The following is a 19,641-nucleotide window of genomic DNA, read 5'->3' as shown; positions in this document are numbered from 1 at the left end:
GAAGATTCAGACTAGGGCTGTGCGATATATTGAATATACTCGATATATCTCCGAAAATTCTGTGTGGGATATGTAAAATTATTATATTGTAACTATCGAGTATTTTATGGTCATCTGCCAACCTGAGTTTGTTTCGTGTTTGTTGCGTTTGTTTAAAACCTTTTCCGGTGGTTTTCTCCCTGTCCCTCAGGCAGTAACGTGAGAGGCTGCCTAAGGGTAAAAAAAAAAATAAAACAAAACAATAATGTCACACACTCGCCAACCAATCCCGGGTGACATCTTGGTGCTGAAAGGAACTTGCGGGAAGATTTTCTAGTTTCGGTTTACAGCGCTGACTCGGTTCGTGCAATCGCTGGTGTTGCATCGGCTACCGTGTAAGCTCTGTCAATTTCAGCGACAAATTAAAAATGGAAGCGGACAAATTGGTTCCTAAAAGAACTAGTAAGGGGTCAGTCATCTGGCATTTTTTTGGATATCGTGAGGAGGACGTGGAACAGCAAATGCCAGTTTGTAAAGTGTGCAAAAAAAACCTGTCATCACGAAAGGCAGCAGCACTACAAAGCATGTTGGGCATGTTTTGGGTGCTATAGTCATGATAGTAAGTATATTTGTTTTCAATACTCATACACCAAGTTGCCAAGTTTTCCAATATATTATTATTTGTTGATATTATATTATGGTGCTCTGTGTTGTTCTCATTTATGTATTTAACAACAGTATCAAAATACTCGGGTCTTGAAATAAATGCACATTAGTCATGAACAATGGTAACTACTCTCTTTTGCATTATTTTTGACAGGAGTAAAATTCATACATGAACAAATTTTGGTGAGTTGATTTTGTTTGGCGAGTTACTTTGGAAGGTAACTAGTCCGGCTGGCTGATGAAAATATATATATGAATTTCAAGCCCTGGAATATATATGAAAGTTTACCTTTTTGATTTAAATTATGAAAAACAATTAACTCTTTCATGATATTCAAATTTTTTGAGATGCACCTGTAATAGAAAAACTATAATAGGTATAGAAGCAAGAAAGAAGGTTCTGGGTTCGAACTTCATGGCTGACTGGGTCTTTTCTTTATGAAGTTTGCATGTTCTCCTCATGCTTGTGTGGGTTTCCTCCAGGTGCTCTGGTTTCCTCCCATAGTCCAAAGACATGTGGATTAGGTCAACTGGCTACCCTAAATTGCCCATAAAGGTGAATGTGAACCCCAGCTTGAACATGAGGTGGGCTGGGATTGGTTCCATCTTCCACCACAACCCTGACGGATAAGCAGGATGGATAATGGATGGATGGATGGATGGATACTATATGCAAGATGATATCATTTGAAGGAAGCACTGCATAAAAGGCATTCTTTAATCAATATTATTTTCTTCTTTTAACCCAAACCTCAAGACCTTCATGTTGCTTGCACACAAATAATACAATATACTGTATAAGGAATAAAACACTATGTGGGATGTGCTGTAATAGGAAAATGATCAAGGAAAATGAAGTTATAATGTGATGTGGCCCGATATGAAGTAGAGTTACTGTTACTGTCTGTGAAGATTCTCAGTCATCCAGGTCATAGTAATTTGTGGGTGGTAAAGAGAGCAACTGGACTTGCTTGAAAATTCTTGAAGACGTTTCACCTCTCATCCGAAAGGCTTCTTCAGTTCTGTCTGACTAATAGGGAGTATCAGGTATTTATCCTCTCATGGATGAAAAGCAATCCTAAGGTGTCATTGAGTCATCCTGTTGGCGTGGGTCACTGGGGGCTGGGTGTGAACGGCCTCGAGAGTTGTTGGGGTGATCAATGGATTGCTGGTTCTCTTTGTCCTCCTGTGAGTCACTGAAAACAGCTGGGTTTTGGTGTGCATTCAGGTGTCTGTGAAGTGTGCCAAGGACTGCATTGTAGGTGACTGATAAATGATGTCTTCGACCCCCACCTCTGTTGGCACACTTCACAGACAACTGAATGCACACCAAAACCCAGCTGTTTTCAGTGACTCACAGGAGGACAGAGAGAACCAGCAATCCATTGATCACCCCAACGACTCTCGAGGCCGTTCACACCCAGCCCCCAGTGACCCACGCCAACAGGATGACTCAACGACACCTTAGGATTGCTTTTCATCCATGAGAGGATAAATACCTGATACTCCCTATTAGTCAGACAGACCTGAAGAAGCCTTTCGGATGAGAGGTGAAACGTCTTCAAGAATCTTCAAGCAAGTCCAGTTGCTCTCTTACCACCCACAAGTCACTGTTACTGCATGAAAGTGGATTATTTTCCTATAACCTCATGTCCTGAAGTGTTTTATTCCTTTTACACCACAACAAAAAGGTAACAATTCCAAAGTTTTATTTACTAAATCTCTATAGTTATGAAACCAGTTAGTTCAGGATATTACTTAAATCGTAGCAGATATAAACAGCCATTCCCTCACCAGCCTCTCTTTTTTCCTCTTTTAAAGTTAAGACAAAAAATGCAGCTTCTTACGTTCCTGAGAAAATGGAAAATGGAAACATCTCTGTCCTGAAGACATTACAGTTGACTGTTACAAAATGCTGACACTGGAGACTCTTTCCATAAATGTTAAATCTTCTTCTTCTTTTGGCTGCTCCTGATCAGGGGTCGCCACAGCGGATCTTTCATCTCCATTACACCCTGTCTTCCACCTCCTTCTCTACCACACCTGCCACTTTCATGTCCTCTCTCACCACATCCATGTATCTCCACTTTGGCCTTCCTCGTTTTCGTTTGCCTGGCAGCTCCATCCTCAACATTCTCCTTCCCACATGCTCTGCATCTCTTCTCAGGATGTGCCCATACCATCTCAGTCTCATCTCATCTCATCTCGTTATCTCTAGCCGCTTTATCCTGTTCTACAGGGTCGCAGGCAAGCTGGAGTCTATCCCAGCTGACCACGGGCGAAAGGCGGGGTATACCCTGGACAAGTCGCCAGGTCTTCACAGGGCTGACACATAGATACAGACAACCATTCACACTCACATTCACACCTATGGTCAATTTAGAGTCACCAGTTAACCTAACCTGCATGTCTTTGGACTGTGGGGGAAACTGGAGGAAACCCACACTAACACGGGGAGGACATGCAAACTCTATACAGAAAGGTCCTCACTGGCCACAGGGCTTGAACCCAGACTTTCTTGCTGTGAGGCGACAGCACTAACCACTACACCACCGTGCCGCCCCAGTCTCATCTCTCTTAGCTTAATTCCCAAGCTCTCCACATGTGCTGTCCCTCTGATGTGCTCGTTCCTTATCCTGTCCGACCTTATCACTCCCATCGCAAACCTTAACATCCTCAACTCCGCCACCTCCAACTTTGCCTCCTGTCTCTTCATTAAAGGAACAGTCCACCGTACTTCCATAATGAAATATGCTCTTATCTGAATTGAGACGAGCTGCTCCGTACCTCTCAGAGCTTTGCGCGACCTCCCAGTCAGTCAGACGCGCTGTCACTCCTGTTAGCAATGTAGCTAGGCTCAGTATGGCCAATGGTATTTTTTGGGGCTGTAGTTAGATGCGACCAAACTCTTCCACGTTTTTCCTGTTTACATAGGTTTATATGACCAGTGACATGAAACAAGTTCAGTTACACAAATTGAAACGTAGCGATTTTCTATGCTATGGAAAGTCCGCACTATAATGACAGGCGTACTAACACCTTCTGCACGCTTCGGCAGCGCATTGATACGGAGCTCAGATATCAATGCACTGTCGAAGCGCGCAGAAGGTGTTAGTACGCCTGTCATTATAGTGCGGACTTTCCATAGCATAGAAAATCGTTACGTTTCAATTTGTGTAACTGAACTTGTTTCATGTCACTGGTCATATAAACCTATGTAAACAGGAAAAACGTGGAAGAGTTTGGTCACATCTAACTACAGCCCCAAAAAATACCATTGGCCATACTGAGCCTAGCTACATTGCTAACAGGAGTGACAGCGCGTCTGACTGCGTCTGACTGACTGGGAGGTCGCGCAAAGCTCGGAGAGGTACGGAGCAGCTCGTCTCAATTCAGATAAGAGCATATTTCATTATGGAAGTACGGTGGACTGTTCCTTTAAGGGTACGGTATCCAATCCATACATCACAGCTGGTCTCACTACTGTCTTATACATCTTACCTTTCACTTTTGCTGGGACTTTCCTATCACAAATGACTCCCAAAATCCTTCTCCAACTGCTCCACCCTGCCTGCGCTCTCTTTCTCACCTCACTATCGCAGCCCCCATTTTCCTGCACAGTTGACCCCAGGTACTTTAATTCACCAACTTTCTTTACATCTACTCCTTGCATCTTCACTACACTCTCATCCCCATTCTCACTGATGCACATGTATTCTGTTTTGCTACTTCTCACCTTCATTCCTCTTCGTTCCAACGCTCCATCTCTCCAAACCCAACTCAACCTCCTTTCTACTTTCACCACATATCACAATATCGTCCGCAAACATCATGTTCCATGGTGACTCTTGCCTCACTTTGTCTGTCAAGCTATCCATCACTATGGCAAACAAAAAAGGACTCAAAGCAGATCCTTGATGGAGTCCCATCTTCACTTGAACCATTCACTTGTTCCAACTGCACACCTCACTGCTGTTTCACTGTTCTCATACATGTCTTGCACCACTCTAATATACTTCTCATTCACTCCACTTTTTCTCATACAATACCATAACTCATCTCTCGGCACTCTATCGTATGCCTTCTCCAGGTCTGCAAACACACAATGTAGCTTTCTCTGGCCTTCTCTGTACTTCTCCATTAACATTCTTAAAGCAAAAATTGCATCCGACGTGCTCTTCCTTGGCATAAACCTGTACTGTTGTTCACAGATTGCTACCTGTCTTCTCAATCTCGCCTCCAATACCCTTTCCCATAGCTTCATGGTGTGGCTCATTAATTTTATCCCTCTGTAATTACTGCAGCTCTGTACATCTCCCTTATTCTTGTATATTGGGACTAGCACACTCTTTCTCCATTCATTTGGCATTTTCTCATTTTCTAGGATGTTATTAAACAATCTCGTTAGGAACTCCACAGCCGTCTCACCCAAACATCTCCAAGCCTCAATCGGGATACCATCCGGTCCGACTGCTTTCCCAGTCTTCATTCTTTTCATGGTTGCCCTCACCTCATCCTTACTAACCAACTCTGCTTCCTGATTTGCTGTCTCCAATGAATCTGACCTTTTCTCTCTTGGATTCTCCTCATTTAATAAATCCTCAAAGTACTCTTTCCACCTTCTTAATACACTCTCTTTGTCAGCACATTTCCATTTACATCTTTCATCACTCTTACCTGCTGTACCTCCCTCGCTTCCCTGTTTCTCTGCCTAGCTAGTCTGTACAGGTCTTTCTCTCCTTCTTTGGTCTCCAGTCTTTTATACAACTCCTGGTATGCATCTGCTTTTGCCTTCGCTACCGCTCTTTTTGCCTTCTGTCTCGTCTCTCTGTATAACCGCCTGCTTTCCTTGTCTCTCTGATCGTCCCAATTCTTCTTTGCTAGCCTCTTCTCTTTTATATTTTTCTGCACTTCTTTGTTCCACCACCATGTCTCCTTGTCTTCCTTCCTCCTTCCCGATGACCACCCTAGCACCTTCCTTGCTGCCTCTCTTACTAGTACAGCAGTAGTATTCCAATCTTCTGGCAGACTTCCATGACCACTCAATGCTCGTCTCATTTCTTCCCTAAACTCCTTCTGATGTTCAGCCTCTTTTAGTTTCCACCACTTAATCTTCGGCTCCGCTATTTCACGCTTCCTCTTTTTCACTTTCAAGCTCATCCTGCACACGACCACTTGATGTTGTCTAGCTACACTCTCCCCTGCCATCACTTTACAGTCTCCAATCTCCTTCAGGTTACCTCTTCTGCAGAGTATGCAGTCCACCTGTGTAGATCTTCCTCCACTTTTAAATGTCACCCTGTGCTGCTCTTTCTTCTCAAAGTATGTATTGACTATTGCCAAATTCATCCTTTTTGAAAAATCAACCACCATTTGCCCTTCCGCATTTCTCTCTCTTACACCATATCTGCTCATCACATCCTCATCTCCTCTGTTTCCCTCGCCAACATGTCCGTTGAAATCTGCTCCTATCAGCACGCGCTCCTCCCTCGGTATACTTTCTACCACTTCATCCATCTTTTCCCAGAAAGACTCTTTCTCTTCATTCTCATATCCAACTTGTGGGGCGTATGCACACACAACATTGATTACCACTCCTTGAATCTCCAACTTCATGCCTATCACTCTGACACCCTCTTCACATCAATCACACTGTTGACCAACTCCCTTCAAAACAATACCAACACCATTTCTCTTTCCATCAACTCCATAATAAAACAACTTACATCCATCTCCAATGTTCTTGGCCTTGCTTCCTTTCCACCTCGTCTCCTGCACACACAAAATGTCCAACTTCCTTCTTTCCATCATACCTGCTAACTCTCTCACTCTGCCAGTCAATGTTCCCACATTCAGTGTTCCTACCCTCAATTCTAAGCTTCTTCCCTTCCATCTTTCACGCTCTCTCCTAACATGCCTCCCCCCTCTCTTTCTCCTTCTCCGTTTTGGTGCAACAGTAGCACACTTTTCACCGGCACCCTGTTGACCACCAGTACCAGAGGCAGTCGTTGTTAACCCGGGCCCCGACCGATCTGTTATGGTATTTCTCTTTTCATTCCACATGTTAGATTTGGCACAGTTTTATGCTGGATGCCCTTCCTGACGCAACCCTCTCCAATTTATCCGGGCTTGGGACCAGCACCAAGAGTACGCTTATACACCCCCAGTGGCTGGATTCTTTTCATAAATGTTAAATAATCTTCATATCAACAATTTCCTTGGGTTTTTTTTAAAATTCATTTATTTGGAGCATTTGCTGTACAAATTGCTAAGAATGGGCTGTTACTATAGAAACGATAACATATTACAGCAAGCTGCTGAGCACCTTCTGACCAATCAGAATTGAGAATTCAACAGCTCTGTGGTATACAGGTTTAAATGAAACAATAACATGATATCCTATAAACATACAGTAATGAGCCAAAAGGAGCCGAAGCCAGCAGGAGACAAGAAGATGAAAGAGAAGGTAAAGGTGAAGAAAGAGGCCGAGAAAAAGAACAAATCCACATCAGTCAAAATTAAAGCCACGCCCCCAGCCAAGCCTCTGCCATACCTGAATCGAGTAGTGGGGAAGGGGAAGTTCGAGAAGGTGGGGAAGACACTGTCGGTCCCTGCAGGGGACAAACTGGAGCTGAGGTGTAAAGGCAGTCGTGTGCAGTGGGACGTCCCATTTTACCTGCAGGAGGACGATGAAGGACGACTCAGGTACGTGACTGCTTGCAATAAGTATTCACACACACACCAACACCCCTCTCCCCACCATTTCTCCAATTTGTAGTTTTATAACCAGGAACTGAAATGGACTTAATTTGGATTTTTACCATTTGGATTATGTGTAACATTTGAAGGTCTGAAATATGTTTAGACTCTGTCAGGATGCAGGGGAGAGCAGGGAACGCAGACTGGCAAACAAATCCAAAACGCTAGACAAAATTGAAGTCGAGGGACAGGCAGGGGTTGATCAGTCGGCAGACAGAGTAATAAGGGCTAGACTAAAGAGTAGCGAGAACAAGACAATAACGAGGGTCGAGAACACAATAAGGCAGGCAGAATAACAAGGCTTGGTATGACAGGTAAGACACTGAATGATACTTCGCGTTGAGTGAGTGTGGGAGAGGTGTTTATAGTTTATATAGCATGAGCTGATTAGCCAGGAAATGAGTGACGGGTGTAATTAATAGACAGGCGATAGAGGGCGCTGTGGTTCTTGGGTGTTGTAGTTCAGATCGGCCATGTTTGTAGTCTGACTGGAAGTGGCGCTCTCTATCATGTTACTGACACTCCACAATTGTGCATTCATAATTTATTTGATATCTATATATATACATCCATCAACTATAACATTAAATCCACTGAGAAGTGAAGTGAATTACACTGATTATCTCATGACAATGGCATCTGTCGAGGGGTGGGATATATTAGGCAGCAAGAGAACAGTCGGTTCTTGAAGTTGATGTGTTGGAAGGAGAAAAAATGGGCAAGCGTCAGGAGTGACTTTGACAAGGGCCAAATTGTGATGGCTAGATGACTGCATCTGAGCGTCTCCAAAATGACATATCTTGTGGGATGTTCCCGGTATGCAGCCATTAGTACCTACCAAAAGTGGTCCACTGGACAACTGGTGAACCAGCAACAAAATTTGATGCCTGCAACTCATTCAAAAATATAAAATAAAAAGTCTGGACAAAGGCATTATTACCACTGTATGATATCGCCTTTTCTTTAATAACACTTTTTAATCGTATGAGATCTGAAGATACTAATTGTTGCAGTTTTGCAATTGAAATTTTTGTCCACTCTTGCTTGATACAAGACTTCAGCTGTTCAACAGTCCGTTATCGCCGTTGTCTGATTCTCCTCTTCACGATGCACCATACATTCTTAATAGGAGACAGATCTGGACTGACAGCAGGCCAGTCAAGTACAAGCACTCTATGTCTACAAAGCCACACTGTTGTAGCCCATGCAGAATGAGGCCTGGCATTGTCCTGCTCAAATAAGTATAGACTTCCTGGGAAGAGACACCGCCTTAATGAATACATCTCTCTAAAATCCCAATATACGCCCCAGTATATCAATGGTACCTTCACAAACACACAGAAGAGCGACTGTAGCACAAACTGCTGAAAAAGTTAATACTGACACCTTTCTGTTTTAGCCAGCATTAACTTATTCAGCAGTTTGTGCTACAGTAGCTCTTATTTGGGATTGGATTATATGGGCTAGCCTTTGTGCCCCATGCGAATAAAGTGCGTTTGTCCCCACCAAACGAATAAAGATTTATCCCAACAACAAGCGATTTGTGTCTAAGGACATTAAAGACATACAGTGGTGCTTGAAAGTTTGTGAACCCTTTAGAATTTTCTATATTTCTTTATAAATATGACCTAAAACATCATCAGATTTTCATACAAGTCCTAAAAGTAGATAAAGAGAACCCAGTTAAACAAATGAGACAAAAATATTATCCTGGGTCATTTATTTATTGAGGAAAATGATCCAATATTACATATCTGGGAGTGGCAAAAGTATGTGAACCTTTGCTTTCAGTATCTGGTGTGACACCCTTGTGCAGAAATAACTGCAACTAAACATTTGCAGTAACTGTTGATCAGTCCTGCACACCGGCTTGGAGGAATTTTAGCCCATTCCTCCGTACAGAACAGCTTCAACTCTGGGATGTTGGTGGGTCTCCTCACATGAACTGCTCGCTTCAGGTCCTTCCACAGCATTTCGATTGGATTAAGGTCAGGACTTTGACTTGGCCGTTCCAAAACATTAACTTTATTCTTCTTTAACCATTCTTTGGTAGAACAACTTGTGTGCTTTGGGTCGTTGTCTTGCTGCATGACCCACCGTCTCTTGAGATTCAGTTCATGGACAGATGTCCTGACATTTTCTTTTAGAATTCACTGGTATAATTCAGAATTCATTGTTCCATCAATGATGGCAAGCCGTCCTGGCCCAGATACAGCAAAATAGGCCCAAACCATGATCCTACCACCACCATGTTTCACAGATGGGATCAGGTTCTTATGCTGGAATGCAGTGTTTTCCTTTCTCCAAACATAACGCTTCTCATTTAAACCAAAAAGTTCTATTTTGGTCTCATCCGTCCACAAAACATTTTTCCAATAGACTTCTGGCTTGTCCACGTGATCTTTAGCAAACTGCAGACAAGCAGCAATGTTCTTTTTGGAGAGCAGTGGCTTTCTCCTTGCAACCCTGCCATGCACACCATTGTTGTTCAGTGTTCTCCTGATGGTGGAGTCATGAATATTAACATTAGCCAATGTGAGAGAGGCCTTCAGTTGCTTAGAAGTTACCCTGGGGTCCTTTGTGACCTCGACGACTATTACACGCCTTGCTCTTGGAGTGATCTTTGTTGGTCGACCACTCCTGGGGAGGGTAACAATGATCTTGAATTTCCTCCATTTGTACACAATCTGTCTGACTGTGGATTGGTGGAGTCCAAACTCTTTAGAGATGGTTTTGTAACCTTTTCCAGCCTGATGAGCATCAACAACACTTTTTCTGAGGTCCTCAGAAATCTCCTTTGTTCGTGCCATGATACACTTCCACAAACATGTGTTGTGAAGATCAGACTTTGATAGATCCCTGTTCTTTAAATAAAACAGGCTGCCCACTCACACCTGATTGTCATCCCATTGATTGAAAACACCTGACTCTAATTTCACCTTCAAATTAACTGCTAATCCTAGAGGTTCACATACTTTTGCCACTCACAGATATGTAATATTGGATCATTTTCCTCAATAAATAAATGACCAAGTATAATATTTTTGTCTCATTTGTTTAACTGGGTTCTCTTTATCTACTTTTAGGACTTGTGTGAAAATCTGATGATGTTTTAGGTCATATTTATGCAGAAATATAGAAAATTCTAAAGGGTTCACAAACTTTCAAGCGCCACTGTAATCAATAAAAGGAAAGTAGCTTTTAAAAACAAAGATGCCGTCAAATGCAAACAATTGGCAAGGGTTTTAAAAAACAAACTAAGGGAAGCTAAACAAGTGCACAGAGATCAGCTGGAGGAAAACTTCAAAGAAAAAAACCCTAAAAGAGACTGGGACAATATGAAAAAAATGACTGGAATGTCATCCTCCAACAAACCCATTGTGCTGGAAATGAACTCATGTTTGCAAATGAATTGAATGACTTTTTCTGTAGGTTTGATTCTTCCTCCCACCTCAATGACTGTGAAAACATAGTAAAGACCATTAAACTGTCCAACTCCGACAGAGTTCTTTTAACTGTGGAGGAGGTCAGAGGTACCTTCCAGTGCAATAATACAAGGAAAGCCTTAGGGCCTGACCACAGCAGCACACTCATTCTAAAAACCTTTGCCAGGGAATTAGCTCCTGTATGGCAACCCATTTTCCAGCAGTCTCTAGACACCCATCATATACCTTTAGCATGGAAAACATCCCACATTAAGCCTATCCCTAAAAAGAAATGTCCTAAGGAACATAATGACTATCGGCCAATAGCTCTTACATCAGTGATCATGAAGTCACTAGAGAAAATCATAGTTCAACATCTAAACAGACAGATGGGGGGGCTTCAAGACCCATACCAGTTTGCATACAAACAAGGCCGTAGCACAGAGGATGCAGTGGTTACACTGGTACACATCATATCTAAACATCTGGACAAACCCAACACTTATGCCAGGGCTCGTTTCCTTGATTTTTCTTCAGCGTTCAACACCATTCAGCCAAACATACTTCTGTCCAAAATGATTAAGTTTCAGATAAACCCATACATTATCCACTGGTATTTTTCTTTTCTCACAAATAGTGTCCAGCTGGTTAAGGTAAACGACACACTATCTTCTCCCATTACCACCAATGTTGGAGTTCCCCAGGGTTGCATAAGCTCCCCTAGGTTGTTTACCCTGTATACCTCTGACTGTACCACCAATGTGCCTAATCAATATCTTCTCAAATACTCAGACGATTCCACATTAGTGACTCTTTTCACAAAATCCGATGATCACACTCAGTACCAAAGCAATGTGGATTGGTTAATTGAATGGTGTGATAATAACTACCTCATCATTAATACAGTGAAGACCGAGGAGGTCATTTTTGGAAAACCACCCAATCTCCAACTACTTCCAGTAAAAATCCACAACTCAGACATCACTCAAGTCCCATCCTACAAATACCTGGGTGTCATGATTGACCAAAATCTGACATGGACCGATCACATAGACTTCACATGTAAAAAAATACAACAGCGCATCTATTTCCTGCGAAGATTAAGATCCTTTGGGGTTAGTGCCCAAATAATCTTTTTATTTTTTACTTCTGTGATCCAGAGCGTTATGCTTTACTGCAGTACAGCTTGGTATAGTAGCCTCTCTGTCACAGATAAAGCTAAACTCCAACATCAAATTAAAATCTGCTCTAAGATCATTGGGCTGCCCATAGCACACCTTTTCCAGGAAGCCCACAATAAGAGTATGCTCAGACTGGCCACATGCATCTCCACTGACGTCACACACATCCTACACCAAGAATATCAATTATTACCCTCAAATAGGCGTGTCAGAGTTCCCTTCTTCAACCGCAACAGACTTAAACATTCCTTCATACATCAATCAATTATTTTGTTGAATCTGCAGTCTTAATTGACTGTATGTAGTGCAATCATTCCATAGAGAAAATTGTCCCCATGTTATGTATGTATGTATGTATGTATGTATGCATGCATGCATACTGTACAGTACTGTTTGTGCAGTATGTATGTATGTATGTACAGTATTTATACTGTAAGTAGGTCTGTGTCTTTTGTCTTGCTATATTTGTAACAGGCTGTGGGCTACTGTGGTCCCAGGCTCCATGTTTGTTTGTTTGTTTGATGGTGCTATATGCTCCACATGCATGGCACTAATGTGCAATAGTCCTGTGATGTTATATGTATGTCCTGTTTTTTTTAAAACGAGTCTTGTTCAGGGATGCAAAATGAATTTCAGTGAAAACTGACAATAAAGTAGATATCGTATCATATCGTATCGAATCAATGAGCCTTCGACACCCATGACCTTGTTGCTGGTTCACCGGTTGTCTTTTGGATCCTTGGACCACTTTTGGTAGGTACTAACCACTGCATACCAGGAACACCCAACAAAATGTGCCATTTTGGAGATGCTCAGACCCAGTCATCTCGCCATCACAATTTGGCCCTTGTCAAAGTCGCTCCTTACGCTTGCCCATTTTTCCTGCTTCCAACACATCGACTTCAAGAACTGACTGTTCTCTTGCTGCCCAATATATCCCACCCCTTGACAGGTGCCATTGTAATGAGATATATATCACATTTATTTTACATGCCGTCCACTTTGTATATGCAATTACAGGGCATGACGTATATTACAGGGCATGACATATTACTCACATGATCACATGTGAAACATATATGATTTTTCCATAAAGGATGTCCTTGTGATTTATGATTTTTGTTGTTGTTGATTAGGACGCTGCAGTATGATCGATACGGCGTGCTGATTTTAGTCAATTCTTCAGGAGTCGATACAGGAGAGTACACCTGCTACCCGCTGTACTGCGAGGACTCAGACTGCAGGAAAGAGTACGATAAAGCCCTCAAAGTCTTCATCTTCTTCCCTGGTAATGTAAATATTACACTTTAAATGTGTCCGGCTGTGTAAAATAGTGCTGTTAGGAATGACATCATGTCCTGTACAGTGGTCTAAAGTTACAAGCAACCAAACTATAATTGAAAATGAAGCTCCATTGAGTCCATGGGGACACTGAGTCCTGTGTGTATGTTATAAAAGCTTCCTGAATTTTTATTAGTGGAAATGCATATGAGTAGTGAACATAAAATGTGAGTATGCTATAAAACGCTTACCAAAAATGTATTTTAGCATCAGCAGCTTTTTCTGTCGGATACATCTGATTGAAAAATGTTGAAAATATTTAATGTAAAGCAAATATATATCATAATTTAACATCATTTTCAAAATGTATAGTTATTTTTCCATCTATTTTTTGATATGCCAGCTTTTCAATTTCATAATATCCCCAAAATCTGCAATGTTTACATTTCCTAATTTACTATTACTCTCACACTGCATGACATTTTGCATATTTCTGTTTAAAAATAATAATAAAAGGTTATATTTTTCTTCAAGAAACCATGAAAACATACTGTCCTTTATTATAAATTGAACTCGGAGCTGACAATACATTTTATTATTTTTAAAGTTTTAATCATTAACTAGGGGCGGCACGGTGGCGTAGTGGTTAGCGCTGTCGCCTCACAGCAAGAAGGTCCTGGGTTTGAGCCCCGGGGCCGGTGAGGGCCTTTCTGTGTGGAGTTTGCATGTTCTCCCCGTGTGGGTTTCCCCCACAGTCCAAAGACATGCAGGTTAGGTTAACTGGTGACTCTAAATTGACCGTGAGTGTGAATGGTTGTCTGTGTCTATGTGTCGGCCCTGTGATGACCTGGCGACTTGTCCAGGGTGTACCCCGCCTTTCACCCGTAGTCAGCTGGGATAGGCTCCAGCTTGCCTGCGACCCTGTAGAAGGATAAAGCGGCTAGAGATAATGAGATAATTAACTATGACATGAGTTTTCTACTTTTCTTTTTAAATCAAAACAGCTATTTTTTCAGCAAAATTTCTATATTTAATTAACAATAAATTAAGTCAAGGATGTATATAATAGATAAGATGCAACATATATACCGTATGAGATGTTTTCATAATTTTCTTCTGAATTTATTGTATCTATAATTAATACGTTGGCTTTTTGTCATCTGACAACTTGTATAAAGTCATAATGTTTATGTTCCTGTGTATTTTCACAGGAAATTTGTCGATTTTAAGTTTAGTAAGCAGATTTTAAAGGACATTTTTCCTTTGAAAGTTAACTGAAAGCACATGGTCCTTCACCACAATTCACTTTGGAACATTGTTTTTTGAATATAAAGTGCCTTTCATTAACTCTCAACTCTTACAGAAGTCTCGTTAAAGTGTTTGGATGTGAATACAAATAATAAAACGTCGGGTGTCCCTTGTGTCAGACCCTCAGGAGCTCTTCGTGCCATCATCAGATTATTACAAGGTTATCCATCTCAGAAGTAACTGGCCCACAGTGTTACCGTGTCAGGTCACAAACCTGCAGGCCAAAGTCACCCTGCACCGTGAGTTCCCGCCCGTGGAGGTGAAGGTGGACGGATCTGAGATCTCATATGATGTGACACGTGGTTTCACCATCCACAGACCCAAAGCGTATCATGCCGGTTCTCTGTACTGTGTGGCCAGTGTGGGGACCCTGCGACAGAGCTCCATCAAGTACATGCTCATCTACGTCCACTGTGAGTGCACGACCAACACATCCTACACATCTAACACGTCCAACATGTCTAACAGAGCCAACACAGCCAACATGTCCAACACATCCAACATCTTGAACACATAACACGTCCAACGTGTCCTACATATCTAACATGTCCAACATGTCTAACACATCCAACATATCCAACAAGTCCAACATGTCTAACACATCCAACATATCTAACACATCCAACACAGCCAACATGTTTAACAGCTATAACACGTCCAACACTTCCAACATGTCTTACACATCTAACACGTCCAAGATGTCTAACACATTTAGCACATCCAACATATCCAACATGTCTAACATATATAACACATCCAACATGTCTAACACATATAACATGTCCAAAATGTCCTACACATCAAAGTGTCTAGCATATCAAACATGTCCAACATGTCTAACACATCTAACATGTCCTACACATCTAACATGTCCTACATATCTAGCATGTTCAACATCTCTAACACATCGAACATGTCCAACATATCCTACATATCTAACACATATCAAATATGTCCAACATGTCCTACATATCTAGCATGTCCAACATCTCATCTCATCTCATTATCTCTAGCCGCTTTATCCTGTTCTATAGGGTCGCAGGCAAGCTGGAGCCTATCCCAGCTGACTGCGGGCGAAAGGCAGGGTACACCCTGGACAAGTCGCCAGGTCATCACAAGGCTGACATATAGACACAGACAACCATTCACACTCACATTCACACCTACGGTCAATTTAGGTGGTGTTTACATTAGACCGTATCCGTCTCGTTTTCGTCGCGGATGCACTGTCCGTTCACATTAAAATGCTGGGAAACGACTCCACAGGCGGAACAACTTGAATCCGCCAGGGCCCACGTATTCAACCCAGTTCGTATCTGATCCGGTGGTGTGTAAACATTGAGATACAAGGAAACGCAGTGCTGAGCTCTAGCTGACGTCGTCATTGGACAACGTCACTGTGACATCCACCTTCCTGATTCGCTGGTGTTGTTCATGCCACGTTGGCCATGTGACGCGACTGCTGAAAAACGGCGCGGACTTCACTTCCTGCTATTGTTTCTGCCTTGTATCACCTTTTTGTTGTCCATTAAAGAGTATAAAAGTATGAATATAATGCTTTGCTTTGTCATTCTTAATGTTGTTCATGGTAAGATGCAAATACTGCCCATTGTGTAGTTATGACTGTCTTTAGGCTTGCCATCCTTCCACTTGCAAGTGGTGAGTGACTTGCGCATGCCCGATATGCACTGGGATCACACACACAGCGGCTCAGTCCCGAATCACTGCTCGTGCGCTTCACTCGCGCGCTCTGTGAGCTGCGCAGGGCCAGAGTGCGCACCCTCCAGAGGGCACTCGCTGTTCAGGGCGGAGTGATTTGGAGCGCAGCCGCTGAGGAGGAAGCGCTGAGCCGCACTGACACATTTCAACTTATGTGCCGTCTAATTAGTCATGTGATTAGCGTATCCGTGTGTTGGCGTTGCTGTATGCATGCGAATCGTGTATTGGCGTTGCTGTGTGCACGCGAATCGTTTTAAAAACGTTAATCTGATGATCCGCTGATATGGTCTAATGTAAACACCACCTTAGAGTCACCAGTTAACCTAACCTGCATGTCTTTGGACTGTGGGGGAAACCGGAGCACCTGGAGGAAACCCACGCGGACACGGGGAGAACATGCAAACTCCACACAGAAAGGCCCTCGCCGGCCACGGGGCTCGAACCCGGACCTTCTTGCTGTGAGGTGACACCGCTAACCACTACACCACCGTGCCGTCCCCATGTCCAACATCTCTAACACATATAACATGTCCAACATGTCCTACACATCTAACATGTCCTACACATCTAACATGTCAAACATGTCCAACATGTCTAGCATGTCCTACATGTCTAACACATATAACATATCCAAGAAGTCCTACACATCTAACACATCCAACATGTCCTACACATATAACATGTCCAACATGTCTAAAATGTCCTACACATTAAACATGTCTAACACATCTAACATGTCCAACATGTCCTACACATCTATGTCCAACATGTCCTACACATCTAACATGTCCAACATGTTCTACATATCTAACACATAACATATCAAATATGTCCATGTCCTACATATCTAGCATGTCCAACATCTCTAACACATATAACATACCCAACATATCCTACACATCTAACACGTAAAACATGTCCAACATGTACTACATGTCTAACACATATATCCAAGATGTCCTACACATCTAACACATCCAACATGTCCGACATATATAACACATATAACATGTCCTACATATCTAGCATGTCCAAAATGTCTAACACATATAACATGTCCAACATGTTCAACATGTCTTACACATCAAACACATCCAATGTGTCTAACACATAACATGTCCAACATGTCCTACACATCTAACACATCCAACATGTTCAACATGTCCTACACATCAAACACATACAACGTGTCTCAAACATATAACATGCCCAACATGTCCTACACATCTAACACATCCAACATGTCCTACATATCTAACATATATAACATGTCCTACATGTCCAACACATCTAACACTTCCAACACGTCTAACACATATAACACATCCAACATGTATAGCGCAGCCAATATGTATAGCACATCTAACACGCCCAACATAGCCAACACGTCTACCATGTCCTACATATCTAGCACATCTCACATGTCCAACATGCATAGCACATCGCACATGTCCAACATAGCCAACACACCAAACACATCCAACATGTATAACACATCTAACATGTCCAACGCATCCAACACAGGCAATATGTGTAGCATATCCAACACGTCTAACACCTCCAACACATATAGCACATCCAACACGTCTAATAGATAAAGCAACCCACATTTCCTTGTATTGAAAGAAAACAATACAGTTTAGTAATTCGAGGTAGTTTTGTAATGTGGTTGAAATTATTCAGGTTCTAATTTCTTCTTCTTTGAGGAAATAATCCATATTTTGTATATGCAATCAACTCCAGAATTATCGGCAAGCAAGAATAAATATATAAAAATTATTTACACGTCTTGGATCATATTTACAGTTTCAACATATATCTACAATATTTATTTGTTTGTTTATTAAATTATGTTCTCAATTATTTTGGCATTTTTGGGTTAAACATAAATTTAAAAAACACTTATTTATGTATTTGTTTGTTGAGATATTTATAATAATTTTTGCCTGGTACGCGGCTATGGATGCCAGTAATTCTGGAATTGGCTATAGGTTGATTGTTTGGATTTTTTTTTTTTACTTAACTGTTTGCCTTTTACATTAAAGAGTCATTAAATTTCAGTTAAGCAGAAACTAATTCATTATTGTTAGATTTATAAAGAGTAACAATGAAAGTTTTTGAAACTATGATTTCCTGTAAAAACCGTAGAGTTGTCGATGACCCTGTGATCTTATTCCCCTGTCTGGTCCAGACCCGGCTACTCCTCCTGTCCCTGTGATCCAGGCCTCAGCTTCCTCAGTGGCTCTGGGTGTGAACCTGCAGCTCTCCTGCACAGTGGTGGGAGAACAGGGCGTGGTGGTGGACTTCACGTGGGAGTATCCTGGACAGAAGGTCAGTCCATAGAATGATGGCTCATACAGGAAACATGCTGTGAGTTGTAAACAGCAGTGTATGGGACATGTGCATGTGTGTGCTTGTTTTCAGATCGGCCGGCCACTCTACACGCAGGAGACTGTGCAGACGGTGCAGGTGGACGGACTCAGCCGGCAGCGCTCTCAGTCAGTCCTGCAAGTGGATGAAGTGCGGGAGGTAGATGAGGGAACCTACGCCTGCACTGCTCAGAACCTGCAGGGGTCTCGCTCCGTCTCCACCAATGTCAGCGTGCAGAGGAAACGCAAGCCCACCAAACCACACACAACCTGAGAGCTGCACAAAAATCACAACTCATCATTCTTCTTTCATAGGACAAGATGTCACCCATGTTAGGTGTCCAAGAACCACCAATTATCCAAAATGAAATTTTAAACAAAAGGTACAACAAACGAACGTCACATAATTGAGACCTGTAACTCCGCCCAAAATCTTTTTATATGATTTTTTATCTGCTTTTATAACTTTTTTCGCCCATTTTCACCCAATTTGGTCACCAGACATTTCTCACCCACTATCCAGCTCTCTCTGATCCCAAAACAGCTCCCAACTGGTGAGGCTCAAGGTTCACACGTGATTCCTCAGACACACATGAGGCCAGCCGACTTTACCTTCTGTTCGTGCAGCATCACAGAGAAACGTAACACACTCGGAGGAAATCGCTCTCTGCCTTCTTCCACATACATCAACTCACAGACACTCATGATTGGTTAGTGTCATTTTGATTGACAGGTGAGAGACAGCCTGCTCTTCCCATTCAGAGACCACGGTTAGTTTTGCTCCTTTGGGATTCAAACTTGTGATCTTCCAAACTTTTTGACATATTTGGCCACACTTGCTTTAAGATTTTAAAAGGGTATAGATGAGAGATGGAACAAAATGTCTCGTCGTCTTCCGCTTTATCCGGGACCGGGTCGCGGAGGCAGCAGTCTAAGCATGGAAGCCCAAACTTC

The 19,641-nt window shown here is 42.2% G+C and overlaps 1 protein-coding gene across 1 annotated transcript; it reads left to right on the top strand.

Annotated features, from left to right (window-relative positions):
* The first annotated feature begins 7,060 nt into the window (after positions 1-7,060).
* LOC132870662 (platelet-derived growth factor receptor-like protein) lies at positions 7,061-18,961 on the top strand. Its single transcript, XM_060904419.1, has 5 exons — positions 7,061-7,350; positions 13,147-13,298; positions 14,719-15,012; positions 18,510-18,649; positions 18,743-18,961. Exons 1-5 carry the CDS (start codon positions 7,061-7,063, stop codon positions 18,959-18,961), a joined length of 1,095 nt encoding a protein of 364 aa, XP_060760402.1.
* The last annotated feature ends 680 nt before the right edge of the window (positions 18,962-19,641 follow it).

This window comes from Neoarius graeffei, chromosome 2 (assembly GCF_027579695.1).
Source record: "Neoarius graeffei isolate fNeoGra1 chromosome 2, fNeoGra1.pri, whole genome shotgun sequence".
Classification (NCBI taxonomy): domain Eukaryota; kingdom Metazoa; phylum Chordata; class Actinopteri; order Siluriformes; family Ariidae; genus Neoarius; species Neoarius graeffei.
The sequence above is the reverse complement of the archived record's forward strand: the minus strand, read 5'-3'. Positions and strand labels throughout refer to the sequence as shown.

Bases quoted from the DNA above. Each gene is read 5' to 3' on its own strand.
- LOC132870662 (XM_060904419.1), top strand. From the start codon at position 7,061: ATGAGCCAAAAGGAGCCGAAGCCAGCAGGAGACAAGAAGATGAAAGAG. The intron at 7,351-13,146 runs GTACGTGACTGC...GTTGTTGATTAG, and splicing joins GACGATGAAGGACGACTCAG to GACGCTGCAGTATGATCGAT. The intron at 15,013-18,509 runs GTGAGTGCACGA...TGTCTGGTCCAG, and splicing joins CATGCTCATCTACGTCCACT to ACCCGGCTACTCCTCCTGTC.